At 37.1% G+C, this 23,763-nt stretch overlaps 1 protein-coding gene across 1 annotated transcript in view; it reads right to left on the bottom strand.

Annotated features, from left to right (window-relative positions):
* The window catches only part of PDE6C (phosphodiesterase 6C), a 28,610-nt gene extending 7,681 nt beyond the window's left edge, over positions 1-20,929 (bottom strand). Inside the window, exons 1-15 of the mRNA XM_010162071.1 lie at positions 20,254-20,929; positions 9,386-9,538; positions 9,187-9,276; positions 8,816-8,956; positions 8,174-8,248; positions 8,021-8,085; positions 7,843-7,909; positions 7,043-7,090; positions 6,689-6,838; positions 5,853-5,996; positions 5,701-5,769; positions 3,066-3,212; positions 2,574-2,681; positions 2,357-2,466; positions 1,294-1,381 (exon numbers count right to left, since the gene is read on the bottom strand). Coding sequence (XP_010160373.1) covers positions 1,294-1,381; positions 2,357-2,466; positions 2,574-2,681; positions 3,066-3,212; positions 5,701-5,769; positions 5,853-5,996; positions 6,689-6,838; positions 7,043-7,090; positions 7,843-7,909; positions 8,021-8,085; positions 8,174-8,248; positions 8,816-8,956; positions 9,187-9,276; positions 9,386-9,538; positions 20,254-20,733 — 1,935 coding nt within the window. The 5' untranslated portion in view covers positions 20,734-20,929. The remainder of the gene's footprint in view (positions 1-1,293; positions 1,382-2,356; positions 2,467-2,573; positions 2,682-3,065; positions 3,213-5,700; positions 5,770-5,852; positions 5,997-6,688; positions 6,839-7,042; positions 7,091-7,842; positions 7,910-8,020; positions 8,086-8,173; positions 8,249-8,815; positions 8,957-9,186; positions 9,277-9,385; positions 9,539-20,253) is intronic.
* Between the last annotated feature and the right edge of the window lie 2,834 nt (positions 20,930-23,763).

Below are 23,763 nucleotides of genomic sequence, written 5' to 3'. Positions count from 1 at the left end.
CTTCACAGTAGACACCTTTTCGTCCTCTTAACCTGGCTCAGCACAATTGCCTGCAGTGCTGACAGGGACCTAGATTGTGCAATGTCCTTTTCCGCAGGCAAAGGAAATGAGAGCATCACACTCAGCATTTTTCAAAGTGTCCTGGTGTTCCTTCCTTCTTTAACTGAGGGGATGGTGCCCGTGAGAGCGCAGGGTGCAGCCATGCCGCTGTTGAGAGCCTCCAAAGGTCCAGCAAAGAGCAGGGGTTAGTCCCCAGCATCTCACGTTGGAAAAGTGCATTGCCATCAAGAAGGGTAAAGTTGGGTTGTTTTTTTGTTTTGTTTGTTGGAGGTTTTTTTTAAATCATGAATCTTCTGGATTTTTTATGATCATTGTGCTACTGCTTAGTGTAAGGATTTGTTCTGTGGCCTCACGAGGTCAGGAAGTGGCGTCACCACAGGGATTAGAAAATGAAAAACGAGAGTGGAAGCGGGTGCCTGCCACGCTGCTGTGAACAAGGATGGAAGGCGCACGTCTTCAAGCCTTGCCTGTTTAATCTCTTATTTCTCTGCCAAATATGTAGTGAAAGAGGTGTAAAGAGTCTCTTCCCTTGTAGCCAGGACAGAGCCAGGAGCTGCTGAGGGGAGGATGCCTGACCCCCACAGAGCTCCGCAGGGCAGAGGGCCTCGGCGGGCTGCGCTGCCGCCATTTTGTTGAGCCTGAGGAGACCATGGTGTGGAGCCTCGCCTCTGTGGCTGCTGGGGAAGGGCAGCTGAAGGCGTCTGCCCAACTCAAGGAAGATCAGTAATGGGAGCTGCAGCAGAGCTTCATGTTACCGCTTTATCTGTTTTTGCAAGCTAAGGGGTGTGGGGGGGTCTGGCCTGGGGATGAGGGGCCCTCTGTGAACAGCTCCATCCCTTTGTTCCTCAGCTGCCAGAGCCAGCAGCTGAACTCAGACTTCCTGAACCAGGGGTAGCAGTTTAATTGCAACATTTTGTATGTAGGTGTTGTATTTTCTGCTTTGGTTGCAACATCAGCTGCGTTGTGAAAGTGAAAAAACAAACAAAAACAAACAAAAAAAAAACCTGAGGAGTGTGAGTGAGGCCCAGAGGAAAAGCTGTTCTATGTGGAGTAAATTTCTGGTGGAGTTACTGGTATTTCTCTACAAGCGGACAATACATAAGGATTTGTCTTAAACTTCTGACTTTTAGCATCATTTCTTAATGTGGACCTAGAGGAATGAATTTGGAACATCGTAACTTAACTGGATCTTTTGTGTTGATCACTGTGAGCAGAAGGTTCATGCAGACGTACCTCATCTTGCAGGAGGGTTTTACTGTACTCTAGGTGATGTCTTTCTAAAATGGAAGAGCCATGAAGTTTTGCCAGCGGAGCAGCTGACCTGTTGAAAAAGAAGCAATTCTTTATAATATTTTGAAGGTAATATTTTTTATTCAGGTTTCAGATTTTTAGGATTAAAATGCTTCTGATCTGCAATGTTCAGTAGTATAATCTATATATTTAATTGATATATTTATATATTTTATTTTATTTAATCTATAAATTGTGCCAGGGGAGGTACAGATTGGATGTCAGGAAATACTCCTTCACTGAAAGGGTTCTCAGGCAATGGAATGGAGCGCGCAGGGAGGGGGTTGAGTCACCATCCCTGGAGGTATTTAAAAGACGGCTAGATGGGGTGCTCGGAGATATGGTTTAGTAAATGGATAAGTACAGTTGGACTCGGTGATCTCAAAGGTCTTTTCCAACCAGGTGATTCTATGATTCTGTATATCAACCATTATTACGATGCAGAGCAAAAAAACCAAACTTGCTTCCCTTCACTCTTGTGACGGAGTAATGATGGAAATTGGAGAGCAGTGGGTGTTCAGTGCCCACTAAAGTCAAAGTCATGGTTAGGTGTCTCAAAACTCAAAAACTGTGTTTGTTAAAATATGCCTCTGTTTGGTCTTGCAGGTTCAGTTGTTTATGCCACATCATGAATCCCTCTCCAGAAAAGTGCTTATGCCTTGTCTTGAAAAAAGTAACCCAGTTACGGATTTTGATTTACTTTTGTCATTTCTTTGTGGCCTTATGTGCATGGGGCTGTGCTACAATCCAAGCATTACAGGAGTTTAGTCTCTTAAAAATGAATTGCAGCTCCAGGAGATCCTTCTAAGATTTTACTTTTGCATTTTGTCTTTGTGTTTCAGCTGTCATAACAAATGCTCTGAGGCAGAAATCTTCTATAGGATAAATGTTCATTCATGCCAGATGAATACGGAATATATACGTTATGTTTTTGCAAATTTTGACATGTTTTTTTTCATTTGCCACTAAATACTACATATTCTTATATTTGAACATTTGTACTTACTTCATCTGATACAAGTTGTTGGTCCCTCTGTGATCAATGTCATGGCAGAAAGCAGCAGCAACCATAGCAAAGGCTTCAAGATCAGTATAGTATTTCTTTATTTTGCCTGTCTGTTAAAGAAAACAGACAATTCTGAGTGTGCACCTTCCTGAATTTTCCAGTTGTAATTGAAAGGAAAACTAAATAATGAATGTAACGTTAATATTAGCAACACTACCATTAGTAGAGTAAACATTGTTTGTCCCACGTTGAATCCATGTCGCCAGTTATGGTAAGTGATGTCTCGATAACCCTTCCTGACTGTGTACATCCATCTTGTAAGGACCTATGATGAACAGAAGTGATTAGGACTGTGCTGTTAATTGAAACAAAATGATGGAATTCCTATAAAATTACTGGAATATACTATGAAATTACTGTAATAATGTACAAGTTCTATGAAAATAGTTGCTTTTCATTGAATTACACATGGAAACAGCAAATCGTTCTTAAGTAAATGCAAGTTGATTTAATTCCTTCCATAGCTCACTCAATTTCAGGATTAGTTTGAAACGTTTATGAAAAATATGCAAATGTTTAATTAAGCTTGGAATATTGCTATCTATAACACTAATATTTTAGTATTACCTACTTCTATATTAAAGTATCTACAGTCAGCTATTTTTCTTCTATCTTAAAATAAATATAAACAAGACAAAATAAATCAGACCTCAGCTGGGACTTTGAACTTTTCAACAACATTTATCTCAAAGAACAGTCGTATTCCACAAGTTATCAGGCCATGCTCTGTAACAGGAAAGTCACTGAAGCGGAATTCATACAGTTCTAAATCTTTTGGATCAGGTAATTCTTCTTTCTGTTAGGAAAGGTAAAAACACAAGGGTTTTTCTGGAAAGAACAAAGTTGGAAAAACTTTTTTCTTTTCTGACTTCAGTGGAAACATTGCCTAAGGACAGTGTACATACTGTATCTTCAGAGGCCTCATGATTCAATACAGACTAGTATGTATTAATTTATGAAACACAATGGTGATACTGGTGGCTTTCTTCTCAAAGGTAATAGGTAAAAGTCTTGGCCAGGTGGTGTTTCTTCTTGCTCTGAATTCCAACGCAGTCTGTTGTGACCATCTCAACATTTCCTTAGTTCAGAAATCTCAGGCCTTGGAATTTCTCTTTCCTGGTATAAAATCCTATGATTCTCCCAAGGCTGCAGCTTATCTTTTTCACAACTAAAATTATTATTGTTAAATGTTGTTCTTCCCTTTTGGATCTTAAGAATAGTAGTGAATATAGTGACCAAAAATAACCTGTCTAGAACAAAACATTTTTTACTTTTACAGTAGAATAAAGTATAACAACTATTTATTTATTTATTTTATTTTTAAATAATGGAAGGCTTGCTTGCATGCCTACATGCCCTTATCCTTGTCTTCTCTTGGAGACACTATAGGTAAGCAAAGATTCCTGTACATTTTTTAACCTCTGGAGTGCTGGCAGCTTGTTTCTGCTCCACAATGAACTCTCAAAATTAGTCTTGTCTTACACTGTCTCCTGTGAGTCTCTTTCTCTGTGATAGCCTATATACACTTAATAGACAAACCTGTAGGATTGATTTGGCACATTTTCCAGTCTTGTAGGACTGGAAAATCATACAAGATCAGATGTAAAAATTCACAAATCTTATTTGTGTTCACATTTGTCTGCTTGCAGTAGATTCTTGACTGCTTGGCTCTTGAATGATCTCAGTATATACATAAAGTAAAAATGATTACAATGCTTAAATGTACAAAGCATATAGTATTCATGGTTATTGTGGCTTACTTATACTAAATTCTGAAATGCAGAAAATATGAAAGTTAAGAAGTCTGTATTAAATTTGAGTTGCCTATTTCATATACATTATATAGATTCACATTGAATAGCCTAACTGGTAATAGCAATATTAGTGTTCTGTAACACCTCTCACCTGTATATCCCAAAGCCTAGGGAGAGCACTATTATATTTTTAAAGGATGTGTCCCAATCTAAACAAGAATTAATTCAGGAAAGTCTGGTCCAACACAGAAATAGACTATATGATCACAGTGTCTCCCTTCCACCATAATGTTCTCTATTTTATGGATAAGGAAAAATGACTGAATGTATGCATATATTTCAAGAAATAAGACTGAACATCCGTGCAAAGGTATTTCCTTCTCCCTGGGATTTTCCTTTGTATCTACTCTGATCTGACGTCAAGGACAAGGAAACCCGGAGCAGTGGTGTTTTAAGACCCATTACTTTGTGAATCATCAGATCTAGAAACACCTGCTTTATCGCATTAACTGTCTGGGATTCCAGGTCTTGTAATAGGATAGAGAATTTGCGTGTAGCCTTGGCAGTGCATAAGATATTAGGCCTTTGAATTTGTGACTCCACAATGTTGAGAGACCTCATTTTAATTGCTTTTTGGAGATCTAAAAATTCATACCAGTATTATATGTTTACATGTCAAGCCTGTACAATAATAATCACTGGTTGTTCTACCAGTAAAGAGATTTTATAATGTTTATCTATTAATTTTTGCAATTCTTCATGCAGCTAAATTAAATTTACTTTAAAAGGTATGTGAAGCTACAGATGGTCTATTGATGTTTTTTGGTGTTTGATGTTTTTCAACACTTGTGTGTTGTGAGCTGTGTGAGCATCTGTTTTGTGGGAGCCAGTAAAACATTAACACCATTGCATTCCAGCATGCCCATGAACGTAACTACAAGTAGTTTAATGAGCTCTTTTCCCTGTGGCTATGTCTACACTAGCAAATGTGGTGTAATAGGAGGAAATATGTGAAGTGGCTGGTACTAGAAGCCAACAGATTTGTGTGTATTTGACCTTTTTTCTTCAGCGTAGCTCTGTTTTGTTTCATTAACAGTAAGAGTTCATTCAGTGTTTTGTTGGAGCACATCTTTTGAGTTTTGTTTCAGATAAAGTAAGCCAGTGCATGCACTCCAGGAGTGCTCCACAAGAAAAAAAAAAAGAAAAAGAAAAAGAAAAAGTAGATATTTAAAGAATTTAAACACTTTAAATGTTATTGAATATAAAATTTTCTATATAACTGACTATCGAAGTTTGTTGACACATATTTGGGACAGAATGTTTCCTTGTAGGTAACAGTGGGTTCTGCACGTAGAAGAAGCAAAAAGGTTGAAGATGTGTTATTAAATCAACTCCATCTAGTTTATGGAACTAGTAGCTAAAATCAATTGTATTAATCAGGATTTGGCTATGCACAACTTTCTTCTGTAATGAGGACACATTATGATCTGATATAAACACACTACCAGAATTTTCAGTTTAGTGACTTACCAAAATCCTGATAAGATCCTTTTGGTCACATTCTTCTATACTATTTACATTTAATTTCTCCTTGTATTTCTAAAAATGAAAATTAGTAAGAAATTCAGGTTTTGTGTAGCAAATTTCCTACGTTAATTTTGTGACTGTGGACAGAAACTTACCAGTATAGATTCAACTTCAGAAGGAGTGGCCTTTGTCTGGTACATAAGCATTTCCTGAGCAATGTCTTTCCTGTTTTCAAGCTTGTTCATTCTGTCATAAGTGTCAGTATTTAAAACAGACCACCCCAGGAACTGTGTGAGAGTCTGGAACAAAGCCAAGCAAAGTGGAAATGACACCATGACAATAAAATTAAACTGACAATTTGAACGTACTTCTATTACACTCCAGTTCCTGGTAGTGCCCTTGGAAAAGCAACGTGTAACTCTACTTGTTAGAGGCCTTTACCTTCTATCAACAGGTTCTGTTAGCACCTCACAGCTTTTAATGGCGTTGTTTGTCTCAACCTAGTAATTAAGGTCCCATATTATAATTTTGTATACAGGACTTTGAGGCTTATGAAGCTTAAGTTAGCTGAGTGGACTTGGATACACCGTGTAGCATCTTATCTTGCACAAGTGAATGTGATCCTGAGCCCTCTAGGAACTCCCATGATCTCAGGCATGATATCCATTGGAAAGCAGCATGCCATACCTGCTTATGCACTGCGAATTAGGAGATGCTGACCAGCACTAAAAAGTCAAATGATTGAAAATAAAATTATATCTGACTTTTGTTTATTATTGGAATGTAAATTATCTCTCATAAATTTTCAGGTTTATAAAGGGAAATAAAATTTCTGATTTGTAAGAAACTGCATAGTGAAGAAGATAGACATTTAATTTGGTGTTAATAGAGCCTATTTGAAAATTATTAGACATTTAAAAATGACCTTTTACAATAATATTTCTATTAACATCATATGGTTCCTTAAAGCCTCTAATCCTGTTCAGCTTACTTCAGTGATCTGTTCATCATATTCATCAAAAGGTTTTCCATCTTTCCTGTTGTAAAATGTTGCAACTCCCACAATTTCTTCTTTCTTGTTGACAATAGGCAATGACAGGACATTATTGATAACCCATCCAGTCTCATCCACTGGTCCTTTCTGTAGGAAAGCCAAAGAACAGGAAATGTTGTATATTTCTTTGAAAGTAGTAGTACAGCTCTTGATATAGGCAATGTAATACTAAGACACATGCATCACAGACAAAGGAGAAATTATTTATGTTGTCAGCTGTGTAACTAATTGCTGGAAAGTATTAGCATATTTTTCTACAGTATCTGTAATTATTAACATTACTGGAATTACCTGAAATGTGAAATATTCATCTGCTCGTGCATTCATCATGTTACAAATCTGCAGCATAAAGAACAGGAGACATGTTTAAAATGGAATATTATGTGCACCAAGACTTGGCCTGGTATTTTAAAAAGGCATATTTATTTTCTAAGCTAACAACAGTGAGCACCCTAGCTAGCTACAAAAATTTAAACTGTTCCTACTAAATTAGATGTTGTCATTCTAGCAGACATCATTCTGGAGTGCGTGTAGCCAAGTCCCACATATATGATGTCTCCCTGCCCATAAGCATAATGTTAAGAAAATCAATTCCAGTTTAAAATGGCATGGGGGTTTATAGAAAGAAACACCAGAGTACTAAGGGCTCTATCCTTACTGCTATTAAAAATGTCATAGGATTACTAATAACTGTCATTCATCATAACTTTGAATTACATATATTGTCTATGCAAGAGGAGATAAGAAAAAAAGAAATTTTTAAAGCTGTGTGTATGATGATTTTCTTACTTAGACATTTTGTTGTAAGACCTAGTAGGCACACCTGGAAAGTGACATCAAATGCAAACATTATTCCTCTGATGTGACCACAATCAGGGGAATTTTCCTGATGTTTTGTCCACTTGTGCTGAGGGCTTGTCTCCATCCAAACTGCTCATTCACATAATTTTACTGGGAACCAATGACACTGGAAACAGCACAGTGTTTTTGTAGAGGTTTTTGGGTGTGGGGAGGTTTGGGGGGGGGTTTTGTTCAATCAGAAGAACTGCATGAACTAAAACTTTTAGTTTTTACTTTTGCTATGAACTTACAAATCCATTTTCAGCAACATACGTTGGCAATCCACTGACAAGAGACCAGTGATCTGCTGGAGGTGACCTTTAGAGACAGAAGGAAATTAAATGATTTCTACAATGCAACCATTTTATTATTCTATCCCAACAATATGTCCAATTACCCCACATTTGCAGGCTGACAATGAATACTCACGGAATGACTTTGATTTCTTCTTTTCCATGTAAAATATAGTCAATAATCTTATAAAAGTTGACTTCCTAAATAAAAAAAGAAAAACATGTAGGTCACCTGTACAACCTCAGTGTCAAAATTAAGATTCATAAAGAGAAAAATTAATATCCTCACTCGTCCATCAGGTGTCTTGGGGCCTTTGTAAGGCTCTGCCTCCCCCAGCCGGATTGGCCACTCATCATAGAACTCCTGGGAAAACAATACACGGGGTTTAGCAAAAGGAAAAAAAACAAATCAGTTCTGTGTTCATAGATAACATGATGTCTGTGGTTAGACATTTTATTTTTCCTTCTCCATAGCTGTACTATTGTCACATTTCAGACAATATTAAGAAAACATTGTTAAATATATTCCAGGCAAGAAACGTTTGCCAGTAAATTGCAAGCTAATCTGAACCTTATCTCTGGACAGTTGTACAGCTGAATTGTTTTAGAAGGCAGGTATTTATAAAGCAATAATCAGACCTCCACTTCTCTCTTCTACCCTTTCTCATATAGAATTATTAATTTGAAAAAAATACTTCAGAATTATGTTTATCATGGTTGTATCCTTTGCCATGCTTACATTTTGCATGTAATTTTTGTAACATGGTTAGATTTTCTCTAAATTATCCCACAGGGTTAGAAAGTATGGCAACTTTGTGTCATGGAGAGACGTGCACTAGAAATATGTAGAACAAAGTAATTAGAAGAATAGATTTTATAACTTAAAGTTAGGAACAGCACATTTCTAGCAAGTAGGCAAAATGTTTGTTACCTTCTCTTTAGTCATGTCCAGCAGACCAACGGAGTATCTCTCACAATTCAGATACGTTCGAATAGTGTACAGTGCTTTGTGAAACTGCCGTTCTATATCTGTTAGCTCTTCAAATACTTTGTTGGCAGACCACAAAAGCATCTATTTACAACAAAAGAGAAAGAGGGTAAATGTTCACAACAGTAAGAAAACAGAAATACATGAATCCTAGGCATTCCAGAATAAAATTATAAGGCGCATTGCTATAATCAAATAAAAAACTTAAATAGATGCAATCCTTACTTCAGTAAGCTTGCAAGAATATAAAACACTGGGATTAATAATGGTTTCACATAAAAATGAAATATTAGCATTAACAAATTCTCCTATACCTGGCTTCTTCGGGATTCAATATTGTAGAGATATGTCAGATGATGATTTCTTAAGACCAAAGATATAAAATTGAGGTATTTTTTAAAGACCTAAAAATGACAAAGAGCAAAAATAAGACAAAAGTATCAAGAGGTAGATTCACTCAAACTACTTGTTGAACTAACAACTGTACTGTTGTGTGACATCTGAGGTTATTACCTCTTCATCCTCTTTTGAGAACTCGGTGGCATTTAGTTTGTTGAGTGCCATCACAACAGCAAGCACCTCTTTACCCCGCATAATTGGGGTTGCCAACATATTGATTGTTGTATAACCAGTTTTTTTGTCCAGAAAGTCAGAAAAATGGTTGTTCTGAAAGAAAAGAAAAAAAAACCACACATAAATGAAACACATAACAATTAGTTACCACACCAGGAGCAAATGATTGTTTCATTTGATAATTTATGTTTGCAATGCTGTGAGCACAGTTTCACAGTGCAGTAGGTTTATACTCACAAAACCCCATTATTATTTAGCCCAGCCTTGCAGAGTTATATGTACAAGCTTAATTTAGGCATTGGTTATGAATACAGCTTCTGAAACCAAGTGCTGTGCAGGTTTCTATTAGAATGATGAGGAATTGGAGGAATTAAAAATACAGGAAAATCTAGAATAAAGGAGAGAGTAATATGACTTTATGGCTACCTGAGAGTCCAATACGTATGGTTTGCATGTAAGAGAATTACTTCATAGCTATGTTAATATTTATTATTATTTAATTATTTCTGTAGAGATAGTTTGTTCCCATTACACAATGTTTAAAACTACCACCTGTCCTGAATGTATATGGCTAAAAATGCTTCTGTCAGAGAGGCATCACTGGCAGGTATCACAGAATCACAGAATGTTGGGGATTGGAAGGGACCTTGAAAGATCATCTAGTCCAACCCCCCTGCCAGAGCAGGATCACCTACAGTAGGTCACACAGGAAAGTGTCCAGGCGGGTTTTGAATGTCTCCAGAGAAGGAGACTCCACAAGCTCTCTGGGCAGCCTGTTCCAGGTAGGCATCTCTCTGGGCTATTTGTTGCTCCTTCCTGTCTGACACTTTCCCATCTTTGCTGCTCCTAGCCCAACACGCTCTTGTGGTGAATGGGAGGGTGTAGGACCTGGGGTATCTGGACACAGAGCTGCTTTTGTTGGGTGTGTGATACTATAGGAATGAGACCACATGACTAATGAATGAGTCACAACTAATTACCCCACCAATTTGATCCTTGAAACAAAATGTTGAGGAGGATTTAGTAAAAGCTATTATTTTAATTCTTTTATGCAAAAAATGCTGGAATCTAGTTCATGTTTCATGGAAAACTATTCAACTTCCTCATATCAAAAAAATTCTTGTTATTTTCTTTGAAATGCTTTAGTGTTCTCTTTAATTTAAAAGAGAGATTTGAAATTTGTCAGGGAAATCTGTTTATCAAGGGTTGTGTTTTGCTATGTTCTTAAGATAATTACCTAAATGAGCTGAGTTGTGAGTTGGGGGATTGAAATCTGTCAATCTGTGCATACAGAGGGGTGACATGGTTCTACTAAGCACCTAAAATAGCCAGACTCTGTCTTCACTGAGCCGTTTCCATCCCCTCGCATCTGCCGCTTCTAACAAGTCAGTGCTCAGACTTCAGAGAGATGAGCACTCAAGTCCTGGTCTACAGTCAATGGCAGATTCTCCCTGAATTTCCTTTAACAGGTCTGCTTCTGATTTCTCAAGGTGATGAGCAGTTGGTGCTAAACAAGAATGTCAAGAGGTGGTGAGCAGCCTGGTGGTAACCAGGGTAGGTCAGACTACGTTACAACGCCCTGGATAGGAATGGCACCCACCAGAGGGAGGCCAAAGGAGTCCTGCTTTAAGTGCATCCACCCAGAACCAAGATTCGCAAACCTTATCAGTCCCCTGCTGTTAGTAAATATTTGTGAACCACTTACAAAGAGTGACTGACTTGCTAGTGCATGTCTACCCACAGAGCTGATACATACTACTGCTGTTAATTACTGCATTAGCTTAGGCAGCCAAGATCTGCCTGGTGGATCTCAAGGTCTCTTCCTTGCTGATGGGCTGGAGAATGTTGCAAGGCACTGCATAATGGCATTTCTGCTTTCATAAATTGTACACAAAGCTACTTAAACAAACAAGCAAACAAACAGACATTTTCTAGATTGTAAAATCAAGCATGAAAAGGCTCAGAAATGCCAGAACTAAAATTGTTTGTCTACGATTTGGATCTTTCCTCTTAATTTCTTTTTTCCTCTCTTCCCTCTTTAGCAATTGTTTCTGGTATAGTTTAATTTATGGCACATATAACTCTTAGAACGTAGATTGGATTTTATTATGTGTTCAAAATGTTAGGGGTTTTTTTTCCTTCAGTTCTTCATAGTCTTTATACAGCCCATCTTTTACATTTGCATTTTGGATTTCCTTCTAGGACTGCATTTCTGTGAAAGGAATTAAATATGTGGAGCTATCTTTCAAATGTCTTTTCTGTATTTACTGACTGGGCTCTCTTTAGAGAGAACTGATTCTCTTGAGGACAGCCTGTGTCATCCCAATAAATCCCATTGCGAAAAATCAAAGTACCCAATACGTTTTCTCTGTAGTTCTATGTATCAGGATGTATTTAGGTCCCTGGAAAATGCAGCCAGTAACAAATATATCATCCAGGTGAAGAGGAGATATTTTCTCTATGTCAAACTTCCCCTGAGTTGGTTTCTGTTTTTCTCGGATAAAGGTATAGGGGTATCTCACTTAACAGACAGACATCCAGGGAAAATGACAGTCATTCTCTCTTTCCTGTGCGAGAATCAAATACTGTACTGCAGTCTGCTAAACAAGTACGTTATTACATGGAAATATTTTATTTTCTCTGAGATGTATTACCTACTGACACAACCATTCTGGTTTTGGGTGTGATTTGGGGCTTCAGTAACGATTTCTGAATCTCAGACTGTTTTAGCCATTCAAAATAAAGTAAATCAGATAGAGAATTTGACCTTGTTTTGTTGTCCCTCCGTCTCACCAAGAGCATCTAGCTTAATGTTGAGGCCCAGGTTCCTGATTTTAGAGTGCTGTATGCTGCTATGAGGGAAAAAATAGAAATTTCAGACACTCTTGGATTTCTGAATACTGAAAAGGGACCTGTATACACCAAGGGAGCTGAATCAGCAGGGCACAGCTGCTGACTCTTACTTTGTTTAATAACTCCAAACTGAAGGTACAAGCAGTGGTGTTCAGAAGAAACACTTTGGTTATACAATTTTTGCAGACAATAGGAAAATTTTAAAGAATGCAAGTCTGTATTAATAAAAAGTTCAGTAACTACAAGCCATCCTGTGTTGTGCCTAGACAGTGCAATGCAGAAAGTATAGACACCTTGTAACACATTGGCAGGATTCCCACAGTGTATACAAAGACTCATACCACACAAGATTTGCACATACAAGCAAAAATTTGTGCTCAGATTTAGACTTTAAATTATTTAATATTTTGTACATAATTGTGAGGAGTTTTAAAGTCTTTATTTCCAACCAAGGTTTTAAAATACTTTCTCTTGAGAACATAAGCTCCTTTTGTTTTCAATTAAAATCAGTTTTCACAATGTCTGGAAAATCATGTTCATAGACAAATAAGCCAGAAGAACATCTTGGTGCTTCCATGACTATATGAATGTGGACGCAGTCCACTTGAGCCTGATCTATTGAGTCCAACCAGCTTTCAGAGAAAGGTTTGAATTTTCAGCACTCAGTTAAATCATAAAGTGGGCTTTTTAAAAAAATGAGGGAACGTCGATCTGTTAATAACTCCCTAACTGTAGTACATTTGCAAGAATTTTCTGCTAGCTCCATTTAAAGCCATCTACTGTACAATGATCAGTTCTGTAGATACATCATAAGATGTGCAACATGCACTAGGCTGGCACCAGCATACAGGAGTGGAAAATCAGAACGCGTCTTTGTGCTCATCTTTCTGTTACCCCCTGGAGAGGGGTTTGGCAGGCTACCATGGATCTAGCCTATACACTCCAAATTAGTAGCTAATTTGTGTTTCTTGATTCTCTAAACTGTGACACCAGTTTTATCTCACTGTAATTTACCAACACTACTACACATTATTATTATAAACATCTTACCAATGAAATATCAATGTAATTATCTATGTTTAGATAATTTGGCCTCAACTCCTTTTAAGTTTTATAAGTCTAATTTCCATCTCATAGCCAGCAGTGGAATTTACAAAATCAGAAGTCACTGTTGTGAAAACAGTATGATTACACCTCTGTGAAAGGGAAAAACAAGGCCAGTCTTTCTAAAAATAATTTTCATTTTCCTCATACAGCAGTTACAAGTAAACTTGCTTACTGAGACTATACCACATCTGATTCTGAATTGTAAATACACAACCGTAAGCTCATGACTGTAATAAGATAAGATAAATATGAATGAGAAAAATCCACTCCCCTGGGAACCACAAGCATTTTGCAAAGAAAGTTAATTTTAAAAAACAACATGAGCAGATAATACTTTATGATTATGTAGTTTGGCGTTTTTTTAAAAAAAAAATCAGTATTACTGTATTGTTTCTGAAAATTTCTTGTTGAGGGACTGCCTAGAAGAAGGAACTGTCATGTGTCTCTCTGATTTCATGGGTCTCCCTGCAGATCTCAGTTCCTTTCTTGGGAGTGATATGTTCTTCTGTGTTTCCTTATACCAGTTTTTAAAGATCTAATTTCTTTCATAATGAATTGTCCTTCACTGGCTGGTTTTAGATATGCAACAATTATTTAAGCAAACTGTGAAAAAGAACTCTGCAAAAATTTCTAACCTTTCAGAGGTTTTATTCTATGCCAAGCTTAAAAAACAATGGTGACCATTATTCTAACGTTCGTTGACCCATCCTATAGTATTTAATAAAGGAAGTACATCTCCCAGTTCGTAATGTTATCATAGGATTTGCTACACTGTGCTCCAGAACACCAAGTTAAGCCTTGAGCATTTCTGATTGGATTAACGACAACATGCAGCCTGAGGCAAGCGAGTTTGACACTATTGGAAACTCCAGGTCAAAGTCTGCAGTGTAAATTACTCGTTGAGTGTAAACTTGATCAGAAAATGCAAAAACTATTGTAAGTAATGAGATAGTATAACCCTTGTTAATATAGTTTCCATTGCAAATGCAGTAGGATGTAATTTATATAAATACAGGAATGACAGAGAAATGGAGGAGTGTGAAAAGCAGCTCAAAACATAAGGGAAGTATAAGGGAACAAAGCTAGTCAGGGTAAAGATTCACTGCTCCGGTTCATTTGAGGTAGTAGGAACATCAGCTCAAGGCTGTTAGTACCAAGGCTTCTCTTATCTCCAGTGTACTTGCTTATTCTCATTTGCTTTTAATTTGGCACATCATCAGCACCTTCATTACTCATGTGGTTTGAAATGTTAGGAAATTAGACTTTCCCATAAATCTTTGCTTCCTTGACTGTGGGCCTTGCTAGGAAGCAGCATGATGTCGTTTTGTTCATGTCCCACAGATGACATTTTCACTTTGGTTTTCATATCACCATCACCAATACTCCGATGCAAAAAACTGTTACTGTTCCATCCTTCTTGTGTAGACTCTGAGTGACATGTCAGTATCTGCTGTGCAGCCAACCACTCCGTGTTCAGTTTGGCAAAGTGTATCAAATATCACAGTTAAGGGGAGTGATGAATCCTGCAGCTGAGCTGGCAGTGCCAAGAGAGCAGATGCCTGTTTTCCTCCACCTCTTCCCTCTTACACAGCACAGAGGAATAATGGCTTTCTGGGACCTCCTGAAGTTATGACTACTTTGCTCATGTTGGGCTGGAGTTTCTGGGTTGGATAGATGAGCTCATCTCTTATTTCTGCTTATCCTAATTTCAACTCACAGATGTTTTTGTTTCATAATTATGTACTTGAGCATGAATGGAAAATAAAAAGCACCTGCCATCAGCTACAAAAATGTCATCAGTCTGATTAAAAACTGAAACCAGTTAGCTAAATGAGTTGGCCATTCATTAGGCCACACTCAAAAAACCAGGTATTGTCAGGGATGTAAGACAGCAACATTTTAACATGTAACTTACTAGCACTGCAGAACAAATGGCCTGTGGTATCTTTAAGATCACCAGAGTTTCGAAAGTTAAATTTAACGTCAGTTGGAAGTTGAACTTTTCAGTCATGTCACTAAAATGTCTGCCTATTATTTGCCATATATAGTGGCTATTTTGGAGCTTTTTGAAACTGAATCTGTGTGACATACTTTAAGTATTTTTTTTCACATAAAACCAGAAAATTAGGCTAAAAGGGAGCTTTTAATTTTTAATGCTCATTTTTTTTCTTCAATTTTGTGAGCTTTTCTCTTTTAACACAAGTTAATTCAAGGAAAGAATTAAACATTTGGGTTTTTCTTCTGGAAGGCACAATTAATAAAATTTGTTCCTGTGTTAAAATATTTTCTTGTAAGTTGACTGAATCTTTTTCTTTATAACAGATTGGAACACGTTGCAATTTTTCCAGTTAATATTTACCATATTGAGTGTGAGTTTATGACAATCTGGTTTTTATTATCAAGATGATAAGATAAAATGGAGGAGCAGACATTAATACTTACAATACAAGTTCCTCCCATGTAGAAGGCTACCTCTCAATTTTTTCTCCATTTTTAGTTTATCTTAGGATTGTTTCTTTCAATTCTCATTACTTTCCAGACATTCAGGAAGGCAGTACTTCTGCAGCAGTGTGGATGTTTGCTCTCATTTCTTCTCGTCTTAACAACTCTGAGTTTGTTACACAAGAGCTTTCCTCTAAAATTCCTTTAACAATCTTCCTCTGGCTTTTTAAGCCTTTTTGAACATACTCTGCCTTGTCAATGTGTTGGATATTTGGGTTTCTTCTCCAAGATCACATTGTTAGGGGACTAGCTTAAGGTGGGTTAAGAACTGAGACATCTTATTAACAAGTGACTGCCCTGCTAGCAGCTCCACCACAAAGTGTCTCCATTCTTTCCATTTTCAGGGCAACCAGTTGTGCCACTGACCATCTTGCTCTCTCCTGTGCTTTCCCACTGCTTCATATTTTGACGTGGATATGGCTGATTCCAACAATGTCTTCTTGCCCTAGGAAGGAGTCTAAGACTGGCCCCAGGCCCACTGCTGTGTGTTACCAGAGTGACTGTTTGCACACAGCAGCTGGATAACAGTTTGGTGTCCAGGTCTCCCCACTGCCACATGGGAGTTTGAACCACTGAGCTGCAAAATCATGCTTCCTGCCACGCTTTTCTCTTCCCTCTTCAAATAATCTTTAATTTATTTTTCAATTTGATATGGATTCAAGAAAAGGGATGGAATGTCTCTTCTTCCTTGTTCCAGGCTCAGACAGCCTGGAGTCTGGGGACTGGCACTTTCACGTGAATCTGAAACTCCTGTCAATTCAGACAGGCCTGGAATTAAAGTCTCTCCTACTCTTGCATTAAAGAGAAGTAGAGCTCCCAGGGGAAAAAAACCAAACCAAACCAAACCAAACCAAACCAAACCAGCCAAAAACCTCATGCAAACTGAAGCTGGATTAGTTTAAAAAGGGATGATACAAGTGCTTGCAACTTGAAGATGTACTTAAGTTGTTTTGTATCATAGGATTCCAGTGGTTAAATTAGGTGCCACTATGGTCACTGCGCTTGCTGCTTCATCTGAGTTGGAAGCACCAGCATCTCTCTATACTCTGTTGTTTCTTCACTTCTCTGGGGGTTGTGAATTCCAGTGCAGGATCTCCAAAAATGAGGGCTTGTTAATTCAGCATCAGAACATTTGAGTCCCTTTATGGATCTAATCCAGAAGCTTTCACTTCTTTTGAAGCATTTTCTCACCATTTATACAATTTTATTCTCTACTATAACCAAGAATATTATTTCTTGAATTTCCAATCCTCAGTTAAATCTTTGTCCTCAGATATCTTTGAATTAAAAGGAACTATGCAATAATTTAAATACATGATGAATTAAAGCAAAGATATATAGTCTTTATTATTGGTTCTTACAGGTTGGGAATGTGAGACTTTGATTCCCCAGGAGTCATACTCCTTGTTTAACTATTTCTTAGTTCTTAGTTTTATTTGGAAATAATGCCTTAGCAAAAGTTTTAAGGTAATTGTACTCTTCTTTATCATGTTGTCCATGTTATCAGTTGATATTTAAAGAATATTAGTGGACACATCAAATTTTATGCAATCTATTATTTTACTTTGGAATATTTGAGTCGCATACTCTGCCAGACCCTGGAAATAATGTGGGGCAAATTAATAGGATATTGATCCTGCCTGGCCTCCTATTTCTCACTAGTATAAAATCCTGGATTAGACACTGCTGGTTCTCGCAGTCAACAGGTCCCTAATCTTGTGGAGGGAGACTCTTCTGGCTCCTAAGTTAATTACGGAAGGTCTGTATCTTTTCCTCTGCTTTTCTTTTCTGAAGCATTAGTCAAGGATGAGAAGCTTCCTCACGTTTTTTGGTACCTTTCCAGGATGAAGAAGGGGATAATGAAGAACTGGCTACCACGCACTAGAAGTGTAGAATTATGTTTTTTCAATGATTTATTGTTGTTATGATCTTTCATTACATTCACTTTTGTTATAAAGGGGTGGTGACTGAAGCATGAAAATGTCTCACTGTGGATTTGTCAATGTTGTCATGTACTTAAGACTTAAAAAACACTATGCTGTTTGGATATGGATTGTGTCAACAGTAGAAATGGTTAGACATGACATCTTTAAAGTACTATAGCCATCTAGAATTATTCATTGTGTATTTTGTATTCTGACAAGGCAATAGGGGCAAAATTCCTCTCTGTCTTAACTCTGCTTCTCATGTTTTGATCAGGATTTGGGTTGCAGACAATCTAGTTTAACTAAAGGACATACAAAGTGATCTGAAAAATAATTATTCTTTCAAAAAACGTAATAAAGACTTCAGTGGCTGCCTATTTCTGCTGCCATGGACTAATTATATTCCTTAAATGGCACTGTCTAAAGCTGTAGTTCTCGATTCCTTATGGAGATGAAGATTCTGGTAGCATTAGTAGGAGCTTTGCCTGTGTGAGGAGCGTGGTTTTGCACACTTAACTTTATTTACAAATAGGATGGAAATTGTGACAATTTTGAGACCTTCAGGGTTGTTTTTAAATAACAAATCTTGATCCCAGATAAGTCTCTGGGAATTTTGAAGGTAACTTATAAAATGTCAATATTCTGATGCCATTTAGTTACCAAATGTGGATTAATGACACCATGTTTTAACTGCATTTTTAGGTGTGGGCCTAATGGCATAGACCTCAGTAATCCTAAGAGAGTAAATGGATGCCTAAGTAAAGATTACCTTAGAAATGGAATAATAGCTGGGTAGATAGTCAGCTGACACAAATTAATTTATGAGTGCAAAATGTATACCTAGCAGGACTAGCTGGACAGGAAGTTTCTTTTATTTAAACATATCCAAATTACATTTGTCACAAAATTTTGAACAAATCCTGTCTCAAACGCAGAAATGTTTGGGCAGCCCTGCTCTGGGCACCTGTCACATAATGATGTTAAGGAGTGGTGCAGTGTCTGATAGAAGGCACATATTTCTTGATCCTTCTGATCTTTTCTCATGTAATCAGCCTTATGAATTTATAAGGATTATCCTCCAATCTGCCCATGTGGTGGTAAGAGGCAGTAAGTCAGATGCTTCTTGTCAGAACAGCAGTCGTTGAAGAAAGCGTCTTAGTGGTCAGTTAACAATCAAATTATTTGTTTTCTCAAATCAGTCATTCTTCTGTTTGCTCTTGTGATTCCTACTTACATCTGAGATAGTTTACTATATATGGAAATGTTCTTTTCACATATATATACATTAATTTGTTTCTGAGATTTAAAAGTAGTCCTTTATTTCTTTGTGCCTGCCAACTTTTAACATGATAAAATACACTACTTTTTGTTTACCTCCTGGAAAACATAGATAATTGCATTGTATAAATATTTTTATTAATTACATTGAGCTTAGGGCACTGAGGTGGTTTCCATTTCTAAAATGGCCCAGAATTTTAAATTGACAATATAGGAAATACTAAGAAGCCAGACTCTCATCTTGTATAACTATTTTAGCACCATTTGATTATGCTGAGATTTCCACATAAGGCTAAAAAGACATGAAGATGTCACCATTTGATAATACAAGGTTAGCTATTTTTAAAGAAATCTACAACAGTCAAAACATGTTTCCCCACGTATTTCAGAGTAGTTTCTAAAGCAGTTCTTATTCATGCATGTTTGATTTCTGTGAGGTCACTCATCACAAATTAATTACAATTTATTAATCACTCATTACAAATTAATGTTTTTAATAACCCTTATCAGCACCATAACTAAAGAAGGTGATTCTGTGCAAATTCAACAGGAACTTTAAAAGTGTCAGAGCAGCTCTGACTCATTAATCTTCTTCTATAGATGGATCTGAACAAAAGCCCTGGATCTGGACATACTCAGAATCGGGAACCATTTTAAATTCAAAGACAGACCTGAAGCAGAACATATATGTTGACATCATCTTCATCTGGCTTCATTCACCTACTTATAAGGAAGCATCCTCATTACAAAAGCTTCAAATGAATTATATTCAGAGGTGCATGTATGGCAGCTCGGAATGATAAGGGAGAACACTTGCAAGCCCGTATTGGAAAACAGAATAGGAGCCTGCCGTGTTCAACAGAAGCACAAGTACTTATTAGTCTCTATTAATCTAATATTCTCCTCCCTTATTATAGTAAATTATGTTACAACAATTGTGCGAGGATACTGGAAATACCTCACCAGGCTACATGATGTGGTTCTACTGGACTTTGAGCAAACTCTGCTGCTGCTTTTCTCGTGCTTTTGGTCTGGATTTCTGTCTCTGGGGTGTTTTTGAAGAATGGCTCTGAACCACAAGCCCCGTGCAGGAACCTGAGTAAGCAAATGCACAGAAAACATTTCCCAAGAGAAGTCACTTACCTTTTTCACATCAGGTATATTAAAAAACTTCTTGGTGTGAGCAACCCATCCCACTATCCCAATGTCCAGAGGGAAAACAGTCTCATTGTCTGGATTCACCAAATTCTCCTCAAAGCTGGAAGTTGGAGTGACATTGAGAAGCTTGGTGGCTACCTCTGGAATACCATTTCGGGAACGACAAATAAACATACTACACCGATCAGCTGCCAGCAGCTGTGCCAGCCTCTGCAGGGCCTTGTGCACTATCTTTTCCATAGTGCCTCCTTCATCCTGGATTTCTGTTAGCAGCTCAAAAAGTATGTTGCACTCTTCCAGACGGGACATGTCTTTGAAGCTGACTCCTTCCTTCACATCTCCAGGGTTGATTTTAAAGATACTTCCCAGCACTTCTGCCCTCATTTTTCGGTCAAAATACTCCTTGGCAAACTGGGGATTGTTCTCCAAGTATTTTTCAACGACATCTTTATTTACCTCACCCATGTTTGCTGGATTGTTCTTAGGATTTCTTTTAGAACTGCATCGCCAGCAAAGCAGGAGTGGTAGCAAGAAGTCCTAATTTGATACTAGCAAGAAAATGGTACTTTGTACATATTGTATAGCCCACAGGCATAGTACATTCGCCTTCCTCTGTGGCTTCCAAGCCTTCTGAAACTCTTGAGGTATGACAGAAGGCACTGGCTTAGCATCTTAGTGTGAGATCTTGGAGATGGCTAATTAAAGAGATGTCAGGACACTAAACCCCTGAGCATTCTTAGCTCATAAATCCTAAAGGAATAATTTTAGCATTTTAAACTAACAAAATTAATTCTTAGGCCTTATAAAATTGTCTCATACATTGTAGATATGTATACCTGTATGTTATCTCCTTCATTCACAGTATATATATAGTATTATACACACAAAAGTTCCCATTGAAACTTTGTATGAGGAATTCCACTTAGATACTTAGCCCCCATAATACAGGTGCACAGCCATACACGTGTATTTGTGGGAGGTACTTAACAGGAGAAAAACAGAATGCTACAGAAAAAAAATTAATATTGCAAAATTTATTTTTCCTTGAAATAGTCAGGTTATGATTGAAATTGGATTACAAAAAGTAAATAATTATGAAGCTATACATGCATAAAATGGGTGAAATCCTAAAGACCTTAAAAAAGTCAGAGCTCGCTCAAGTGATTTAACCAGGTGAAGACGGAGTAAAATAATTAGAATTTGACTTAGCACAGCCAGGTATGACTTATATACTTTTTTTTTTTTTTTAATAGATAGTCTAAAGGAAAGAGTAAAATCAGAAAATGGCTTGAATTCAAATAGAGTTCAGGAGACAGTAAAATTTTTACTCTATAAGTATAAATAACTGGACAGGGTCCTGCAAGTAATGCAGTTTCTTCTATACCTTCTTCAGAAAAAGTGGGAGGTCTCTGCTCTCTCAAATAGCAGAAAAAAGGCAATAACTGCCAGATAGTGGGCAGAGAGGGAATCGAGTCTGTTTGTAGCTTTGTAACATGTTTGAAGATTACTACCATCGAAAGTTCAGCATTACTCACATGAATGGAAAAGGAATGATGAAAACTGCTGAATTTTAGGAGCAAACACACCAGGGTACATGAGTGAGAGGGCTGAGTTTAAGTTGAGTGCCAACTATGACAGCAAATTATCTGTGTTCATTGAAACAGATACAAATTTCAGCACAGTAGGAGGGCTGCAATAAAATTAATCTTATTTCAATTTGTGACATCCACACTGATCAGAGAGCAGAAAGAGATTCTTGGCATAAGGCAAATAGACCATATACCCTTTGGCAATTCTTAATTTGAAAAGACTAATTGTCAAAGTTCAATTTTAACGGTCTCCCAGAGGCCACAGTGTTTCAACATCCATTTTTATCAACAGATCTAAAAGAATCAACATGGGCAACTGGCACTGATCCTCTCCTGCACAAAGAACACATCAGTGACTGGTTTGTATTGGCAGCTAACTCAGTGCATCAGTTTCCCTTCTGACTGTGATGTGAAACGCTGTGTAAGACACTAATTTTTGCCACATTGCAGTTGCCATAAAGTTTTAAAAATGCATATGAAAATCAGCACAGTATGGACACATTATGGCCTGGTTCCTTTTCTCTGGCTGGGTTACTTACCCCCAGCAGCCTTGGGAATAGCACTGGATCCTCACTGGTGGGTGTGTGAGGTTGCAGGATTTTCTTTACAGGTGTGAACTGCTGATACTAACTTTGTGACAGGACCGTGCAACTGCAGCACAGCAAGGCGTTCTCACCATTGGACACATGTATGGTTCATAACACGTCAGCAGAAGAAATGCACATATATCTTAGTCTTTGAATATTTTTTTCATAAGTTGATCAATATGTATAAAAGCAATAGAGACTTGAAAATAATTTTATATGGATTTACGCAGAGTTAAATTCTTTCTCGTCATCCTTCATCTTCCTAATTTGTAGCTCAATACTTTTCATGCTGCTCTTTAAAAAAGAAGATATTGAAGAGCTCCAAGGAAATTGTGTGAAGGAATAGTAACATTTTTTTGCATTACTTGTTCTGTCATATTTTCTTACTGACTTTGGAACATTCTACCTAGTAGTTTCTTTGAAGCAGCAAGAGTCTATAGAAGATCTGTCTCATGCCCAGCTAAAACATTCTAGAAATCTTCTGCATAAGATTTACACTTTCATCTTTATCAAACATGAAAAACCAGCTTCACAAACATTAGTTGTTCTTTATATTATGATTACATTAATTCTATGAAATAGAGCAGCCTGTAAGTGAAGAGAGGCAACTTGAGTTACACCATTTTCTTTGGGGGTGAAGGGTTGATGGGTTAACATTTTTGTAACTTAAAAATTTTATTACCACTTATGCTCATTTTTTTCAATATGCAAGACCACCTAAATGTGTATCATGGTTCCAAGTCTCCCTCATGCCCAGCGTTTTTTACGAATAATAAATTACACTATTTGTGCTTTGAGATAGCAAATAAAGATCATGCTTTAATTAGGCACTTCTCTAAGGTGATAAATCTTTCTTTGTAACAAAATCTTTCAAATGTAGCTGGGTTGTCCTACAATAAGTTTTAATTCATCAAACTTTTTTTTTTCCCCCTTAATTTAGATTCACTCTTGCAATTGCACTCTTGCTCTGTAAAGTGTTTGTGAAATGGCATGGAAAGAAGTATCAGAAACCAACAGAAGTTCTTTATGAAGTTTGTTTGGAAGACACATAAGTTGGCATTTTTTCAATAATTGCTATATTAGTCTTATCATGTTTCATTGTGAATCCTGTGTACATATTGATTAACCATGAATAATTAAGGCAAACCAAGAAGCTGAAGTGATTTGATAGGAATTCAGATTTAGTTTGGTACATAAATGTACCTTGCATTTATGGAAGTCCTCATTTTAGAGTTAGGAAGTATTGGTATAGATGCTCTTTTGGTTTTTTTCATATTAGTTTTTTAATGAATTTTGTAGATTAGACCATTTAAACATTT

The sequence above is a fragment of the Antrostomus carolinensis genome, unplaced genomic scaffold (genome assembly GCF_000700745.2).
Source record: "Antrostomus carolinensis isolate BGI_N321 unplaced genomic scaffold, ASM70074v2 scaffold2682, whole genome shotgun sequence".
NCBI classification, from domain to species: Eukaryota; Metazoa; Chordata; class Aves; order Caprimulgiformes; family Caprimulgidae; genus Antrostomus; species Antrostomus carolinensis.
The sequence above is the reverse complement of the archived record's forward strand: the minus strand, read 5'-3'. Positions and strand labels throughout refer to the sequence as shown.